Source organism: Hemicordylus capensis, chromosome 3 (genome assembly GCF_027244095.1).
Source record: "Hemicordylus capensis ecotype Gifberg chromosome 3, rHemCap1.1.pri, whole genome shotgun sequence".
Lineage (NCBI taxonomy): Eukaryota > Metazoa > Chordata > Lepidosauria > Squamata > Cordylidae > Hemicordylus > Hemicordylus capensis.
Window position 1 is genome coordinate 272,017,515 of NC_069659.1, and position 14,710 is coordinate 272,032,224.

The 14,710-nt window shown below is 43.3% G+C and overlaps 1 protein-coding gene across 5 annotated transcripts in view; it reads right to left on the bottom strand.

Annotated features, from left to right (window-relative positions):
* TRUB1 (TruB pseudouridine synthase family member 1) overlaps window positions 1-14,710 on the bottom strand; it is a 62,115-nt gene that overhangs the window by 12,968 nt on the left and 34,437 nt on the right. For all 5 annotated transcript variants that reach the window (XM_053312021.1, XM_053312019.1, XM_053312023.1 and 2 more), the window contains exons 4-5: window positions 10,671-10,752; window positions 2,442-2,514 (exon numbers count right to left, since the gene is read on the bottom strand). In XM_053312021.1, coding sequence (XP_053167996.1) covers window positions 2,442-2,514; window positions 10,671-10,752 — 155 coding nt within the window. The remainder of the gene's footprint in view (window positions 1-2,441; window positions 2,515-10,670; window positions 10,753-14,710) is intronic.

The following is a 14,710-nucleotide window of genomic DNA, read 5'->3' on the forward strand; positions in this document are numbered from 1 at the left end:
AGGTATTAGGGATTCCCATTGTTGCTTTTGGGGAAGTTTCCCTCAAAAGTAGAGGGGGTTCAGAATAAGGGAGAAGGGACAATTAGGTAACCAGTCATACAAGAAGAGAAAGAATCCAAGGACATGATCTTACAGCACATGATATAACAACTATGCTGAAACTGTTCAGGGCTTGGTCTGGACTCTGCCTAGATGAGAGACTGCTTGGGTCTTTTAATTATACTATCTCAAGTTCCTTGGAAGAAAAGCAGCATATCAATGAAATACAATAAAAACAGAAACTGACAGCCAACTGGCTCGATCTCCCTCCTGACCTTGAACAGCTGTGTCAGGGCAAGTGTATGATGGGGTGGGCAAAAGGCAGATTATTATCTACTGGTGGACCACAAAGTGCCTGCTGGTTGCTGGGATTTTTGCAGACAATCCACCACCAGGTGGATGAGTAATTCTCATTACTCACCAGGTGCAAGGTAATTCTGATGTTCTTAAAAAAACTTGACTAAGGGTGTGCATGGACCATTTGCTGTGGATCTCCGAACCAATTCAGTCGAACCCACTGGCTGGGCCAGTCAGGTCGACAAACCAGTACGAAGTGGTTCGTAATAGAATCACTTGAACCAGCCCAATTCATGGCAGACCAGTTCACGATCAGTTCTGCACATCCGTAACTTTTACTTAGATGGGTGGGGGGGACTAAACTGACTCTGAGTAGACAACAACAAAAAAGATACAACTTGGATTTCAATTTTCTACAACTTCACATTGCTCATCTTTCTCAACCTTAATGTGGTTAGTTGCCCTGTTCTGTTTCATCTTCCCTATTTGTATTTTTTTGTAAATTGTGGTGCATACTCCAATGGTGTTGGGACCATGTTTATCTCAATTGTATTAAATGATAAACAAAAAGTACTATGAACCTGTTGCCAAGTGTCATTTTTGTGTGTACGGAAATGTTAGTATTGACCCCACTGTCTATGTCAGTGGTTCCCAAACAGAGGCCTGGTAGATATTATAAATGCTTCTTTCAGGTATGGCAGGATGCCTTTCTGTCTTAAGAAAGCAATTATTAGACCTCTTCTGAAGAACTCTGCATTAGATCCCTCAGGGTTAAGCAACTATAGGCCTATCTCCAACATTCCATGGCTAGGCAAGACAATTGAGAGGACGGTGGCTTCTCAGCTCCCAACAATCTTGAAGGAAACTGATTATCTAGACCCATTTCAACTGGTTCTTGGGCAGGCTATGGGGTGGAGACTGCCATGGTTAGCCTGATGGATTATCTCCAGTGGGGAATTAACAGAAGGAGTGTGACTCTGTTGGTCCTTTTGGGTCATTCAGCAGCTTTTGATATTATCAACCATAGTATCCAAATAAGATGGTGCTTATTGTGCGGGGTTTGAACTCAGGAGACAATTTCGATCTACCAGTTCTGGATGAAGTTACACTCCCACAAAAGGAAGAGGTACACAGTCTGGGAGTGCTTCTGGATGCAAACCTCTCTCTGGTGTCCAGGTTGAAGTGGTGGACAGAGGTGCTTTTTATCCACTTCAGCTGATATGCTAGCTGTGGGTAGAGGTGCTTTTTATCCACTTCAGCTGATATGCCAGCTATGTCCATATCTTGAGATTAATGACCTCAAAACAGTAGTACCTCTGCTGGTAACCTCCAGACTTGACTACTGCAATGCATTCTTTGTGTGGCTGCCTTTGTATATAGTCTGGAAATGGCAATTGATGCAAAATGCAAGGTACTGGATATAACCTATACAGTGCTAAATAGCATAGGTCCTGCAAGACTGCAATTAGCTCATCCTGATGGAAGACACCTATGATGCTACTCATCACCTTCCTAGCTATATATATTTCCTTCATGTTGATTCAAGGTACCATAATGAAATGGGCACTTACCCAAAAAGGAGAGCAACATTTGCAGGTTTCTCTAGCAAGTGACCATGCTCCTTGAAAGCCTGAAGACTGGACAACCATTGAATAAAATAGACTGCCTCAAGCGTCCCTTCAAAAGGTTGCCACCCACACCAACAGTCTCCCTACTCTTGCTATACATACTCCTCATGAATAGTAACCCCTGACAATTATGCAGTGCCATTTGATTGTGTTTCAAGTATCAAGGGCAAGATACAAGCTTGTATGGAATTTAGTGGTGATGGCCAAAGGCCTGAAATCTAGTCACCAAAGCTCGCACTGGTGAATAAATTTCAGGCCTTTGGCTATCACTGAGCTATTTGGACACAAGAGCTATTTGCATATGCTGTTCAAATTAATATCACTCATTGCTGTTACTCTGTCATGTTAATCAATTCTTTTAAGCCTGCCTTGTCTTGCTAATATTGTTCTGTAAAGAGGTCATTTTCTGCTGCAAGCAGAATGAATTTTTCCAGCAAGCTTTGAGGCAATGGTTGACTGTTGCATTAATACACTTACAGTGGCGGAACTTGCATTATGCTTCCCATAAACTTTTGCAGAACATTCTCAATATCATCTTTTGTTATCCAATCTGTCAAAAGCAAGAACACACACATATTCAGCATGGATTATTCATACAGTAATATACATTTTGTGGAAAGAAAGTTACTGCTCTTTAGTGCGAGATGAGAGAGAGAAACATCACAGACACAGAGGCTATCTTGACTAAGTCTGCATGCACACTGAGGAGGCATCCACACTATGGAAAGTTTCCCAACAACTACAGCAGTGGCACTTAGCAATTTTCACCAATCTCCCCTTCCCCCAGAAGTGTTCGGGGTCACCCAAACATATGTCCAAGGGTTGCAAAACCCTCAGGGACATGTTTTTGGGTTGCACTGGACACTTCTGAGGGAAGAGGAGATTGAAAAGTGAAAATTGCCTGTCCTGTGTGTTTGCTGCAGTTGTGTTAGTTGTGCAGCCTTCCACTGCACAAGCGGATCTCATGTAGCACACACAGAACCTTAGTAAGGATATCAGTAACAGACATTAACCTATGATTAGCAATAGCAATAGCAATAGCACTTACATTTATATACCGCTCTATAGCTGGAAGCTCTCTAAGCGGTTTACAATGATTTAGCATATTGCCCCCAACATTCTGGGTACTCATTTTACCGACCTCGGAAGGATGGAAGGCTGAGTCAACCTTGAGCCCCTGGTCAGGATCGAACTTGTAACCTTCTGGTTACAGGGCAGCAGTTTTACCACTGCGCCACCAGTGGTAAAACACATGGTTCAGAAATCAGAAGATATATCAGACATTATCAGAAGAGAGTAAAATGTGAATGAGCTAAAAAGTTGTTTCTGTTGGATGCATGTCTGCACATTCTACAATTCGACATGCTCTAGCTCTGTTTGCAGCCATAGCAAGGTATCAAGTCAAAGTCAAGCTCAAACATTTCTGTTAAAAAGGCATGTGTGTGTTTGTGAGCAATAAACCCACCAGCATACTGTACATTCACCTATCGCCGTTTCCCCAGTTGCTGATTTGAGTTCCCACGACTGGGAAATTGTAACCGCCATCGCCACCTGAGTATCCTCAATTTGGTGATTACAAAAGAATGGGGGTGGTTGGGTAATTTGGGGGGGAGGGTCCGGGGCAACCCTTCCGGGAGTCCAGGGATGATTCTTTCAATTTTTAACCTTGTTTTCAGTCCCTTTACAACCACAATTCCCCTAACTCCGTTTGCCATTTAAATCAATGGCTTGTCTACCATGAATTCGCCAACCACAAGGGTTTCCAGGAATGGAACCCTCGTGGTTGGTGAGGGAAGACTGTACAAAGTTTTAACTCCTTATATGAGATGAAAGTTAAGGTGACCACCTTAACTTGCAGTTTCCACACTTTTTAGAGCACATGTGAAAATTGTAAGTACTTTAATCTTAAAACAGAAGCTTTTTAAAATATCTGAGTTTAACACACATGGTAGCCAGCTGCTTTGTTCATACAAAATCCAAACCAAAATGTGGAATTTCAAGATACTTAAATAATACAACAGAATTCCAATATTCATCTTGCAACTATAAGGAGGATTTGAGTCTGGCTATCGCTTGTTCAGGTATTAAGCTGAACATCCTCTGTTCACCCTCCTTCTCTCCAGTGAATCCCAATGGATTCCTGCTGAAGAATAAACAAATAACATGAATGCCTTTTTCTTGTGCTTTAATCCCTGCTCTTTACTTTTTCTTGGCACTTGCAGATCTCTTCCTGAACAGATGGCTCTTGTGATACAGATAAGAGGTTATTCCCTGAAAAGAAAACATTTCATCTCTTATGCCATATCAGAAGGAAACAACTTTAATATCTCACTTTATACAAACAGAACATTTGGAACGTTAATGGCAGATGCTGACACTGTGCCCAGCAGCAGTCCAATGAAGTGTCATTAATAATAATGCTGTAGCAGTTCATAAATCAGTCAGGGTTGTAGAAGGAGAACAATAAATGCTGGAATGGGGAAGGGCGAGTTTGAATCCCTGGCATGGTGTACTCTCTTTTTCTCCTAAGACCAGGTTCATACATTATATGGAATCAGAATGCAAATGTTGCACTTCTGCTTTAAGCTCTGAATTGTGCAACTACAGTGAGAAACATATCAAGAATTTACAAATTTCAGGGATGAAATCTGCAAATCTTCTTTTCACATTACAATTGAGTTAGACGGGGAAGGAACCACATTGCTTCTTTTTTCAATATAGACTGGCCCAACAGTTCAACCACAGAGCTTATTCAGCTGTATTTTTCCTTCCCTGATCCAGGAATTGGACAAGATACTAGAAGCTGAGTCTGGGGCTTTATGGATGCTGTACCAATGAGCTACGAGTCTTCTCCATAACTCAGGAACTGGCATTTAGAGTAATCTGTGTAACCCAAAGCAAATTATATCACAAGCAAAGGGGTGGAGCAGCACTGGGCTTGGTGAGGGGCTTGGCAACCAGGTTGGTCTCCAGGGCTACCTGAAGAGACCACATTACTCCTATTTTAGAAGTACTACACTGGCTGCCAATTAGTTCTGGACAAAATACAAAGTGCTGGTTATTACCTATAAAGTACTGAGCGGCTTGGGCCCAGGGTATTTAAGAGAGTGCTTTCTTTTTCATTAACCCCCTTGCCTACTGAGATCATCAGGGGAGGTTTGGCTGGAGTTATCTTTTTTGTCCCAAAACTGGGCCTTCTCTAGGGCTGCCCCAGGGCTCTGGAACATGCTCCCAAATGAAATCAGAACCTCCCCATCTCTGGTTGTTTTAAATGATTTTTGAAAGTGCACATATTTTATCAGGCTTTAACTTTATAATGTTTTCAGTTTTATTGGTGGCTATTTTAATTGTAAACCACCCAGAGATTTTATATGGGGTGAAATAGAAATACAACAAATAAATAAATCTTGCTAAGTTAATAATACGACAAATAAATAAATCTTGCTAAAGTGAGCTGTACAAATTGCTCCAGGAGAAGGCAAGGAAACATGGGGAGTTCATTTAAAGGGAGTTGTAGTCCACAGCAGAAATGCTTTATTCTCCAAGGCTATGGACAACATGACCATTAGGGATGTGCACCAACAGGTCCTGACAGACAAAGCTTTTTTCCACATTTTATTTGGCAAGCAAATGGCTAAACAAAAAGAAAAGTGATGCTAAGTTTAGGCAGTAGATACAGATTCTGTTATAACTTCCTCTGCCAAAATTTTATGTATGCACAGTCAGAAAAGGGCAGTACATTTAAGTCCATGTGTCTCTACGTATCATGGAGGAGCAATAAACTGAAAGTGCACCAACCACAACAGTCCACATGTATTATAAAGAGCAAGAGGAACACTATTTTTGTATGAGTAAGTGTCATGGAAGTCAATCTAACTGAAGTTACTTTCCTCTCTGAGAAATAGATTGGGAAAGAATAAAACCTGTAACACCCTTGTGTGGTAGGTATTTTATGCCTTTTTAAAGAAAATCATCACTGGAGACCTTGGCAAGATTATAATTTTAGTATTTGCTTTGATTAAAAACACAGAAAGTTTCCTTAAGCCAATGGTATGCTCTGAGTCCAGCAGCATCTTTCGGAACATTTCCATACCTTTTTCCTTGGATGGCTCTTATGAACATAACACGTCGCCTCATGCCAAGTCAGACCACTATTCCATCTACTCAATAACATCTACACTGACTGGCAGCAACAAGGTTGCTAAGAATTGAATCAAGTATCTTCTACGTGCAAAGCATGTACTCTATTGCTGTTTATTGGTCCCTCGCTGAAAGAAATAGAATTCTTTTTAAATGTAGGGCCCCATTTTTACTCAGAGAGAAGCATTATTGTTTAATGCAAATTACAGTTTCAGATCATTCCGGCCCACAACTAAGTTCCCATTCTCAGACACATCTACTCTAAGACAACAGAAATTCCTACTAGTGGTCACATCCATGTGGGAAATTCATCTTCAGTCTAACAGCTTACTTGTACATAATGCTTCAGGGTTTGGTCCCACCCCCCACCTTCAACAGGAGCATAAGGAACAGCGCCGACCCTGTAAGAGTATCACACAACTGAGCATCTGTTAGTAACTTGGCACAATACTTTCTAACATGCAAAGATGCCTAAATGTTGCTGTTGCTCATTACAGTGTGCTGAGGTAATTTTGTGTAACTTTGACAATGGATCGCCTTGATAGCAGACCAGCAACACCAACCACCAACAAAAAGTCACTGGAAACTGAATCAAATGGAGGAAGATCTGTGAGCACTAAAGAGACTAAGATGTCATATGCCCCCAAAATATTCATAGTGCAGTTCTGAGGGGCATGCCAAAATAGTAACAAATGCTCGTGAAAAAAACATGCAAGAAATCATACAAAAATAAAAACCCAGAGATCCCTTTTATTTTCACAAAGTAATAGAAAATAATTAACTAGCATCACATGTTACTGGGTATTATACATACAGTGGACTGTATAGCAGTTGCTAGGAAACCAGCTATCTATAGCTTTCTCTTCTAAGTTGTGAAGGAATTATTGCAAGTAGTAGCAAGTTTGCTTCCCAATTAGCAACATGTTATTTCTCAGAAATACAGAGAAGAAACATCTTTGCATACAACCAATGCAAGGCAGGCAAGAAAGCAAAAAAAGGTGGATGCATGGTGTGACTCACTGTTGCCATTCAGTAGCTCGTGGTGGGAGCATGGGAACCTGGGCTGCCCTACCCCACTGTTGAGAGCTGCAGCTGCTTGTTGGTCTGAAAGCTTCATCTCTGCTTTCACACTTTTGGTTTGGGCCCTTCCCACCTCAAGATGGTGTCATCCCCCTTGGGCTTCCCATGCCCAGACTAGTTGGTGCGAGGGGATGGTGATGCTGAGCAATGGTGTCAATTCCTGGGGCTTTGGGCTTACAGGGTGTCCTAACCCTCCTGAGAGGGAGCCTGCCAGGGTATTCCCCACCTCAGAAAATTCCATGAAGAGGAAGTAGGGGGAAGAGAAAGAAGCAGGGAGAGGCAAGGGAGGTAAAGGCAGATGTGGAAGAAATTTTAGTGTTTTCTTACTCTCTCTCTCTTTTTCTTAAGAAGAGGAATAAAAGCAGGAAAAAAGTGAAGAGAAGAGAATCTCACCCAATCTGGAGAAAAACAAAAGCAAGATGGAGGCTGGAGGCCTCCCCTAAGCACTGCCCACCCCAACCACCGAAGAAAAAAAGTAAACACATTATAACAACTAGCTTAATCCGTGCAGAGCATCGGTGTGCTAGTACTTGATTGCTCCCCTCACCCACCACCACAGCACTCTCACCTCAGAGTTCTCTCCACCCTCACCTGAGCTGTGCTCCTGTTCCTCCTCCTCCCCATTGCCTCCATCCCCCTCATCCCCTCACCCCTCTTGTTTGCTCCTCCATCCTGTTGCTCCATCCTCCTCACCCTTCTTGGTCGTGGCTGCAGCACTGCCAGTGCCAATTGGCCAAGCCGCAGCCCCCTAACTCCAGAGACCTCCCCACCTGGGCCTGAACTCCACTCCTGCTCCTCCCCACATGAGTAGCAGTTGACCAGGCCCTTCCTTACTGCTGCCGCCATGGCTGCTCGTTCCCCTCAGGACACTGACAGGCTCAGGCCCATCCCTCACCTGCCTCCCTCCCTCCACCAATGACCTCTGTAGCTCCAAGCAGCAGCAATGGTTGACCAGACCCTTCCTCACTGCTGCCGCTACTGCCATGGCTGCTCATTCCCCTCAGGACACTGACAGACTCAGGCCCGTGCCTCGCCTGCCTGCCTCCCCTCCGCCAATGGCCTCTATAGCTCCAAGCAGCGGCAACAGTTGACTGGGCCCTTCCTTGCTGCTGCAGCCACTGCCAGCATGGCTACTCATTCCCCTCAGGCTGCTGACAGACCCAGGTCTGTCCCTCACCCTTCCTTCCATTTGCCATGGACCACTCAAGTCTTCTATATATATACAGATACACAGGCTGTGGCAACAGTGTGTATGTATTTCCACCTCCCCCCCCCACACCCCATTTTGGGAGGAAAGGATGAAAAAAATACCAAAGCTGCTGAAATCAGCCTGTATATTTTTCGTTGAGCGTGGGTGGGCATTGATTCGGAGAGCCCCTGATCAGAAAACAGGATAGCTTGATTGGCACCTTATCTGGCCAATCATGGGAGAGAAGGAGGCTCCAGCAACAGCAGCGAGGAGAGGTTGAAGCAAGCTCACTTCTTTTCAGAGGAAATGGCTCTTCTCCCCCCCCCCCTTCTGATTAGTTTCCCTTCTTAACAAGTGCATTTGTGTGCTTGGAGGAGTGAGGGCACAGCCAATGACCAGCCCGCAATGCACTAGTCTAAGTACAGTAGGAACATACAGCATAACAAGGCAATTAGCCGGATGATGACTATTTAGACAATGTTGAAGATTATTCCAAACAAGCTGTTGCAAACCATGGGTTTGCATGCTCTCCCTTTCCTCCATGCACAACAGGAAGAAAGGGAAACTTTCAACTAAACCAATTTCCCATTACATATGAACTTAGGGACCAACACTCAAACTAGTGCTGTGCTCACACAAACACTGCACTACTATGACATGGTGCAAAATAATTTTGCTAAGATTTTTTTCCTGTTCCTGACTAGTGTTACATTCATGCAAGATGTACATCTTATTTCAGCTTCACACAGCTCTGCAATTTTAAACTGCATACACCTTCTCTTGTTGCACTAGGAAAGGAAAGGTTGTGCCATTGAGTCGGTATTGACTCCTGGCAACCACAGAGCCATGTGGCTTTCTTGATAGAATACAGGATGAGTTTACCATTGCCTTCTTCCGCACAGTATGAGATAATGCCTTTCAGCACCTTTGTATATCGGTGCTGCCCAATATAGGAGTTTCCTGTATTCTGAGAGGCACACCAGTGGGGATTTGAACCAACAGCCTCCTGCTTTCTAGGCAGGTTGCTTCCCCACTGCACCATTAGGTGGCTCCTTGTGGCACTAGTGCAACATTAATTTGGATGTCAGCCAGGGAATGATGATTTATCCTAACTCTAGTCAAAAATGCATGGTATCAAACCACAGGTCGTTCATGATCATTGCCATGGGTAGTTCATGATCATTTATATACCATGGCTTAAAAGTTACATGATCATCTGATCCATTATGACTCATGCCTGCGGGCCATAGAAGCCTTTCCCCTTATGATTATGCCTTCACAAGCAGTCATCACAAAGATTTACTCATCCTCAGCAGGGACTATCCAGTGGTTTCCTCTAAACTGCACTTATAAGTCTTCCCTTCCAGAAAAACACCCAACCCTGTTTTTTCACCATCTACATACTTCACTGTAAATGAAATGAGGAAGAAGTTGCACATCCTGTGCCATTCGAAGCACACTAGGTAGTACCTCAATAGCACAACACAAGCTCAAGAAAGAGCAATACTATACAGTACTAGTACTCTGATTTAAACCATAAGCACTGAGCCACACTGAACACATAACACACAAGCTTTTTACTGAGGTATGAGTACCCTGATTCAGCACACATCATTCCCATATGAGCGGAAGGGAAAAGAGAGAAGGGTAGACTTCCTCCTTTGTGTCTCCTTGGGAGGTGATGAGTAACTTCATGGTGAGTAAGCGGTATCATCTCCTAGTTTTATACAATCAAGGAAATTTTAAAAGGCTGATACCTGCTAGTCCATAGTCCCAGTTCACAAAGCAAATAGCTTACTAAACTCTGTAGAACATGGTATTTTTTTAAAGTTTTGAATGCCTCTTGGATCCTAGAATATGGATTGGAACAGAACAATCTTGCAAATGCCAACAGCTACTGGGGAGAGAACAATGTAGAGATAAAATATAAGCAATTAGGTTTAGTGTCCTCCAAGCACGTTAGAGATTATCAGTTTATGCCATTCACCTTGTTACTAGCTTCTTAGAAGTTTGAAGATAAATTATCAATTGAACATCAATGATCTAGCTTAAAATCTCGAAGCTCATATTATCTTACATGTGCGACTTCAAATTTCTCAGACATCAGAGTTCTAAAATTAACATACAATCCCCATTTCAAGGTAGCATTACATACAGTATTGCATATTGCTTGGCTAGACTAACATCACTACTTCAAAAAATAAGTTCAGATTCTCACCTTGATCCTGCTTTAATTCAGTTTAAACAAAGGACTGCAGTAAACATATAAGAATGTATCAAATCAGTTTGTTCTTTACCATAAGGCATTTCTTCTGTTACTTTTCCAGTTGAATCAAACGTGTCAGTAGCCTTCCCCAACTCCCCAACAGCTGTGTATTTCTACAGGGAAAGAAAATAATTAGTGTAACAGGCATGAAGAAAAGCACAGAGAGAGGTTTAATGAAAAATATTGGCAATAACTTGAGGTAATATTCTTCCAACAGGCCAGACAATATGAAAAAAGAAAACATGTATGTAGGGATATCTAGTTCACAAATCATCTCTGATTTAGAGTATTCATAAAAATAGAAGTATACTAATTGGTTGTTATAAAAACTGTAAGTCATATTCATGAAAGGGCATTAGTGTTAGAATATTTTAGTGAAATAACAAAGAGCTGAACATGGAAATACACTCCATCTGCTTCAGTGAGCCTGTCAGCAAGAGGGATTTGTACAGTGCTATAAAATCAGATCACAACAAAGAAGAAAGAGATGGAGATGACTTCAGTCCTCGCTGTAAATGCTGTCATCTCTGGGGAGAGAAAAGGAAACTGTACACGAAATAATACAGAATGGACAAGGAAAAGTGGAAGAATATTATCTCTAAATAGATACTGAAACTCAGAAATTTCAATCAAATTGAGCACTGCTTGCAACACTGCTTCTTTAACCCTCCTACACATTTGAGGTCATAGTTGCAAAAAGGCTTAACAAAGGTTTTTGTATTAAAGGGGTACAAAAAGGGGTATGCAAGGTTTTTTCATAACCATTTCCTAATAATGTATCATCCTTCAAAAACATGATTAATTATTATCTGGTATTCCACATCCAATTGTGTGTTTTCAAGCCTGAAGACTTCACTAAGAAGGTACTGAGTAAACTTTAGAAAAACACAAAAGACTACACACCCAAGATACTGGAGACCCACTGTGTTCTTACAGATTAGCATGTTCTTATTAGGAGATTAGAAAAAAATATTCAATATAGGCCTGTGGGCTCAAAATTGCCCACCAAAAGAGGCTTGCTGAGGACAAGGCACATGGCAATGTCATAGTTCACTACTTTTGACACCACCACCCCCGTGTTGATGTTAATGAATAGGAAGCCTGAGAATATGAGGACCATACCTGGCTGAGCCAGCCTCAAACGCAGCCACTGACAGGTTGTGGGGGTGGCACTAGGCAGCAACCTCACCCTCTACACCTGTTGAGAAGTAGAGCAGTCCTAGTTGAGAGGGCCACTCAGAGAGAGAGGGCCAACACTCCTGAAGATCTAGGATACCTCCTACAGCAAGAGTTGGCCTGGCACTTCAGGGGAAATCACATTAGCCACCCACAAAGGAACAGCATCCAAAGAAGCTCCATGTGAGAAGGGAGAAGGGAAGAATGAAGGCCCTGTAAAGAAACGTGGGTCCCGGATGGAAGAGGGGGAGAATGTGGTATCTTTCCCTTGAGGGTGTTCACTTCAATAAAGAACCTTTGAATTACCGCTTTTGAGATACCGCATGGTCTGTTTCAATTATTCCCAGCCATCCCTTGGGGTTTTGATGTCAAACTATCTGCAGCAACACCCACAAGGTCTATTACTATTAGTCATGATGCTATATGGAACATCCATGTCTAGAGGCAGAAAGCCTCTAAATACAGTTTTGGGGGAGGAGGGCAACAGCAGGGGAGAACTTTTGCTTTCAAGCCCCGATTATGGGCTTCCAGGAGGCATTTGTTGGCCATGGTAAGTAGCAGGATGCTGGACTAGATGGACCCTTGGTTTGATCCAAGTAGAGCTCTTTCTTCTGTTCTTAAACTAACCCAAATGCATACTGCTATTGCCTCAAAATGACAAGAGCTGGGTTCTTACTGCTATGATTAATGGAAGAAAAGTAGTAAGCCAGTTGGCAACTTTGAAGATAGCCAAATGCGCCTCTTGCAGAACGCAATGGAATAATCTATGGCTAGAGCATATGGTGCTGTCACCATCAGAATGCCAAATATTTTCTGCAGACACTTAATACCCACCCCATTGTCTATGATGTTTATCTGCACTTCACACATCAAGCTCAACCATCATGCTGAGTCTTCATGCTCCTTCCAGCAGCCACAAAAAAGTGGAGAGGGCCAAGGACAAAGAGACTCACAAAGCACAACTCTACATGGTAAGCATTTCGAAGTGACACAGAATTCAGTTGCTATGGGAAGGCTGTTTTCAGGTGTCATCCCACTAGCAATTGGCCCACCTGCTCTGGCCTTCATGTGTCCAAGGTGCTTCATATTATTTGTGGCATCCTATAGGGCAGGGGGAAATGAACGGGTTTTCATTACAAGGAATGGGATGCTTTCCCCCCCAGTCCACTTCACAGTGATGGAAGACACTGGGCAAAAAGCCAGGCATACTATTTACAAGTATAAATTATGAGGAAGAGTCATGAAAAGCCAAGCTTTCTCCCTTTGAATTGCTAATAGATATCCATTTCAGTGGGATAGCAGCCAAATTCCTGAACCCCTAAATTATCTGTTTAAAAGCTTTTAGAAGCCACAAGAGAACGACTTTAAAAAGAGATCATCAACCTCGGAAACACAACTATATGTAGCAGGCTGAGTTCCCAATGTCTCGCCAGCCTCCTACAGGAGGTAATTTGGCATAAAGTTTGGTTTTTACATTGATCCAAGACAATCTGATAACAGGTTATGGAATCTTTTGAGTATTGCAGAACCTTTGGTCAAACTGAAGCATAACAGATAGAAGACATCTGTCTTTGGAATAAAACTTTGTTACACTCTATTTTGACTCTTTGCGAAGCTTTTAAGAAGCGTAAATTCCTTTCTGGGACTAGGACCAGGAAGTAAAATATATTCAGCAGTCATTCACCAAATACTCTTGGAGGAAACAGATTATCTAGATCAGGGATTTTCAACGTTGGGTCCCCAGATGTTATTGGACTTCAACTCCCATAATCCCCAACCAAAGGTCACTGGGGCTGGGGATTATGAGAGTTGAAGTCCAATAACATCTGGGGACCCAACGTTGAGAATCTCTGATCTAGATCAATTTCAATCAGGCTTCAGGCCCAGCTTCGGAACAGAAACTGCTTTGGTTACCCTGTGGGTAAGGATGTGCACAGAACCTTGGGGGGGGAGGCTTGAAGGCGGTGAGGGTGCTGCTTTAAGAGCAGGGAGGGTGCACTTACACCTCCCGCCGCTATCCAGTTTTTTAAAAGCCCATTGGGGAGGCAGCATATCTCCCTGCCACCCCATTGCCCCCATTGCCCAGATATGACCACAAGTCTCCGACACACCTGCTCATGCCAGCACGGGCACGCACACTTGCTGGCGCACATAGGTGCATCAGACTTCCAGTCATGTCCAGACAATGGAGTGTCAGAGAGGTACACTGCTGCCCCGATGGGCTTTTAAAAAAACAGATAACAGCGTGGAGGGAGAAGCGGCAAGAGAAGTAAGTGACCCTCCCCCACTCTTAAAGTTATACACACCCTTGCCATTGAACCGGCAGAACCACTGGTTCTTCGAACCAGTTTGGAGGCCATAAAGGGCCTCCGAACCGATTCCGTGCACATTCCTACCTCTGGCTAACAGAGAGAGAGAGAGACAGGGCGGGGCGGGGGGGAGAGAAAGAGAGAGACGGGGCGGGGAGGAGGGAGAGAGACAGAGAGAGTGTACAACCCTATTAATTCTCCTGGACCTATCAGCGGCTTTCAGTATGATTGACCATGGTATCCTTTTGGATGGCCTGGCCAAGTTGGGTGTGGGAGGCACTGCTTGGAGGTGGCTCCACTCCTACCTTGAGGCCTGTATCCAAAAGGTGGTGTCAGGAGATTACTGCCCAACCCCTTGGCAGTTATGCTTTGGGGTTCCACACTTTCCCCTATACTGTTTAACATCTACATGAAACCGCTGGGACAGGTCATCGAGAGATCTGGCCTGGATCAGTGTCATGCGGATGACACTCAGTTGTATCTTATATCTTGTATCTTATATCTTGTAGTTGTATCTTATGGGCCTTCTCCATTGCTGCCCCAAGGCTTTGGAACACACTTCCTGCTGAAATAAGAGCCCCCCCCC